General features: G+C 39.6%; 1 protein-coding gene across 1 annotated transcript; it reads right to left on the bottom strand.

Moving 5' to 3' along the window:
- Positions 1 to 498: 498 nt before the first annotated feature.
- LOC125503185 (brachyurin-like) lies at positions 499 to 1,637 on the bottom strand. The gene is made up of 4 exons (XM_048663193.1): positions 1,488 to 1,637; positions 1,211 to 1,434; positions 902 to 1,152; positions 499 to 843 (listed from the first exon to the last, which is right to left on the bottom strand). The coding sequence occupies exons 1-4, from the start codon at positions 1,551 to 1,553 to the stop codon at positions 542 to 544; spliced, it is 843 nt and encodes a 280-aa protein (XP_048519150.1). The 5' UTR covers positions 1,554 to 1,637; the 3' UTR covers positions 499 to 541.
- Positions 1,638 to 4,520: the final 2,883 nt, after the last annotated feature.

Below are 4,520 nucleotides of genomic sequence, written 5' to 3'. Positions count from 1 at the left end.
AAAATACACCGAAACGTATTTTGATTAATAAATAGAGACAATAAATGACTGAAACCCAGGAATAGATTTGATTTTGAATTGAAACACAGTCAGGAAAGTATGTACTTAAATTCTACATCATTTTCAACTCACGGACGCGAGTAATGCATCGAACTCATTGAAAAACATGCTAGAAGTTTCAGATCCGAAATAATAGACATTTTAGTCACATTTTAAGCGTTTTTGAGAGTTCACGACCTTTGCCCGGCTATTTCTTCCTTATTATTGACCCAATCACTTTCTAAATTCATATTTGTGACCTTCTTACGTCGAAACGAACCGATTGAGCACCAAAAAACACGCAGGTGAAATTTAGATTTTTGGTCGACATTTTTCTAAAGGTAGACCCAGCTCTTCCTCAAATAAAAGGATTTGAGCATCTCGATTTCCATTAAAATGTTCCCCTTTCTCCAGCCCTTTGTACGCGAAAGGCTGGAAAAATTGAATGTAAAAACAATGAAGCAAAAAAACAAAATTTAATCAAATCGCTCGCTCAAAATCATTAGATGCCGGAGTTGGATGAGATCCAGTTCCTGAAGTAGGAAACTCTGGCAAACACTGAGGGATGTCCTGCTTCGCATTGACTAGCTCCAAATGAAACAACACCAACTTCAACACCGCTAACCACCAATGGGCCACCAGAGTCGCCATTGCAGGCTCCTCGAGTTCCGGCCCCTGAGGTGCAGATGTGCTGAGCAGTGACGATGCTGCCGAAAGAGCTCTGGCAAACTGCGTTGGTCAGAATGGGGAGTTGAACTGTTCTGAGTTCGTTGGATACAGCATTGCTGGCATCGCTGGTTCTTCCTGCAAAGCAACTGGATGTAAAACCATCTGCGGAGTGAATAGTGGCTTTGGTTCCTACCCCATCCAGTGAGGATACCAGTTGATCCAGCGAAAGTTCCGGAAGTGGCTGGGGCTAGGGAAATGGAAGAAATTCCAGGAGATCCTACTGGGATACCGGCCACTCTCAGAAGAGCGATGTCGTTTTGAAGATTCGCCCTGTCCCAAGCGGAGTGAATAACACGGCCGTTGGCGCTCAATCGGACCTGAGTGGGTTCATCAACAGTGGTTCTGGGGTTATGTGCGCCCACCACCACTTGAACCACCAAAGCTCTGCAATCCGAATTATTCTCAAAACTTTCGGAGGAAATGTTGTTGGTTGAGGACGTACGAGTCAACACAGTGAGCAGCAGTCAAGATCCAATCGCCACTGATGATGGAGGCACCGCAGAAACTGAGAAGGTTCACAATCAAGGCAGCTTGATAGGGAAAAGCGCCACGGGCAGCAACTGTTCCTCCAATCACTCTGAGGCCACCTGGTTGAGGAGGGGCTGGGCCAATGGGCTCGGCGAAAAGATCCAGGGATTTGATATTGTCCCAGTCATATCCTAGTTCCTTTGATTGGGAGACGAGTTAATAATATTTATGTAATTAAATAGAAAACTTACTTCTACGGTTTCTGCAGCAGCAAAGGTCCCGAGGACACAGGCAATGGCAACAATGGCAATCTTCATTTTGGCACTCTTAGTTTAAGCTACCAAACTGGAAAGTCTAGGTTGGTTCGTTGGCTTTTATACCGAAAATCGAGACATGGCCAAATCCCTTTGTGAATTATTGTTTTTCTAATCTAGCTTTCTTTATCCATAATCTCATCGTTCTAATCCCGTTTGATTTAGAATGGTATCTTGATGGATCATATTTCAAGTGCCAAATATTGGCTACTGTGCAATTTTTTCGCTTGAGACCTTTTTGAACGGCGTCAGTGAGATTCACTTTTCAAGATAATATCACCATAAATTTATGAATTTTAGTGACAGAATAGTTGCAATGGGAAAATGATTTAAAACTCCATTGGTATTAATCAATCAAATGCGCAGGAATGTTATCAGTAGCGAATGAAACTTCTAGAGGGAAGTGATTGATAATCGGGGTTTAAGTGAATTTTTGGTGACGTACGCCCAGGATCTTTATCTCAAAGCGCTGTTTGGGTTCCAGGCCAAAAATAGAAGGACAATATTATAGTTGATACAGAATAGAATGTTTATAGACCAGAAAATGTCTTGGCAGGATGTTTGCTAAACGCGCTTGAATAAAATTCACCACCGTGATTTACTGCTGCGAAAGACTGTTTAGAGAATCCCTTTGCTGGTGGAACCTTAGATTTGTCACTCCAATCAGTTGAAAATAGAATAGAATTTTTCATTTGAGCCTGAACTTTGTCACAGATGCGCTCTTAATCGTTCTTCACAACATCAGTTTCCGGGCGCAAAGCTGATGCAACAGCAAAGATGTACAGCGGGTTTTTCATAGGTTGACACCCTCTCTAGATCATTTATTGCAACAATTGTAAATCAGTCGTTCAGTTGCAGCCGCGAATTTTCCCAAAATTTCCAAGTAATCAAACGGGAAGAGGCCAACTTTGAACCACCCTGTAGTCGGACGATTTTAATTTTCCCCACTATACTATTCATGGAATTTTAATAATAATTAAGCTACAATGAGCATTGAAATTGAACAATGAACATCCTCCGAGTTGGTACAATTTACATCCTGCCCCTATGCGCTCTTTGAAGTGACTTTCCCTTGCAAGTCAATTCTCTTTGGATTCAATCTAATTAGCGCTCCCCGTGTAAATGTCTTTTTAGACCATCTCTGTAGCTGTTGTTACGCCGTCTTCACTTAGGAAAATTCCTCCAGTTAACATCGCCCCCTTTCAATGGCTGGTGATTCTGTTGCAATGCGAAGATTGATGATTTTCGGGGCAGAAAAAAATCGTCACGCGGAAATTGATAACGCAAATGATTATCTCGAGGAATGAAAACGAAAACCATTATCCACTTTACGGTTGATCCCCGATGAATGCGAAGCAAGTAATGTAATAAGAGGGAAAACAATTTATTCCGGCAGAAAATAATCGGATTATAACAGTCGTCTTGAAATGTCGGTTCACATTCTTAGCCAACTTAATTTAGCCACCACCTGCCAGCTTTAACAAAGCGATGGGCCTGCCAACATTACTTTGCCATTAGGAAAAATCCTCCAGGGGTTTCCGAAAATAATTTATCTACAACTGAATAATTTCCGACAGCTTCATTTTCGGTTTAAATTCACCGAGTTTAAGGAAACTCGTATTGGCATGAGATTGAACAGAAACAAGCACTTTACTGGAATGTTCGGTCTTTTATATATTTTGTATGCTCAATTATTTAATACACATTTTTCATGGCACTGCTACAAATACATCCCAAACTCATTCAACTTGTTTATTTATTCACGCGAAACATTGCATCTAGACAAATTGTGGCCGAAATTCCATTTAGGAAAATGGATGTGTCAGATCCATAACATGAAGAGAACAAACCGGGCTCGACAATTATGTAAAAAAAATTGTTTCGTTATGAGTTTGTGGAAACTAATTCGATCCGACAACAGAGACTAAGCTTCAGGATATAATATTTCCTTGCTGCGTGACCTGCTGGAAATATATATATTTCGGAAGTAGAAAATGAAAAAAAATCCTTGGCCCTGGAAGGCGAAATAACGGAAGTACATTGATAAAATCTCTTATTGTTCACTGGTGGATTATTCAGAAGATCAATATAATGGCGTATGGACGATGTTTTTAATATTCTTCACTAAGTCGGCACTGAAGTAGACTAGATCGATTCATTTCAAAATGGAGCTTTTGCCTCAGATTTCTATTGTTGTTAAAATTTGCCTTGCAAAATTTTGTCTTCAGCAGCAACTTTGTAACTATTCAAATATACTTCATTTTTAATTAGCGGTTCCTTGTTATCTCGTTCAGCCGGTATTATCAATTTTCCCGAGTAATTGAAAAGACATCGGCAAAGAATTAATTAATTCCAATAAGCAAAGCTTCAGTGGCCACCCTTTTTCTGGCTTGAAACGCGTCGTTCTTTAGTAATTTCTGAGATTTGGCTTGTTGACGTCTAGTTTCCTCATCTGTAGGTCATTTGATGCGGTATAAATGTAACATTTTTACCTGTGATTTTCTCAAAGTTGATTTTTGAATGGATCTAACTTTAAACTTATAATGAGATCAAATACATTCGTATGTGAACTAGCTAGAGTATCTTAATGCAAGACTTAAGACTACCGAAATATAAAAACTTTATTTACCGGTTCGAAAAATTGTATAATTCGATTACAAGCCTTTATGTTAACTGTTCGTTTTTTTGTAATGTTGTCTTCTTCCTTCCTACCGGATCTGTATGGTGCATATTTGCTCTCCAGTAAAATACTTTTGAACCGTTGCGTCTAGTGATTGAACATTACTGTCTTCTGCGTCTTCTGCTGCATTTATTTAGTTTCCAGATTTATTTCCAGTTTCACTACTATTTGATTATTCCATAGTTTCATATAGAAGATTCCACATTTTTGCAGGCGGATGATTGGTGAAACACTTTGTTTGTAGAAAATGAAGATAAAATTGCAGGCACATGCTTCTGCCATCAGTTTGA

This window comes from Dendroctonus ponderosae, unplaced genomic scaffold, assembly GCF_020466585.1.
Source record: "Dendroctonus ponderosae isolate FM_Combo_2020 unplaced genomic scaffold, Dpon_F_20191213v2 Dpon_F_20191213_130, whole genome shotgun sequence".
Taxonomy (NCBI): domain Eukaryota; kingdom Metazoa; phylum Arthropoda; class Insecta; order Coleoptera; family Curculionidae; genus Dendroctonus; species Dendroctonus ponderosae.
The sequence above is the reverse complement of the archived record's forward strand: the minus strand, read 5'-3'. Positions and strand labels throughout refer to the sequence as shown.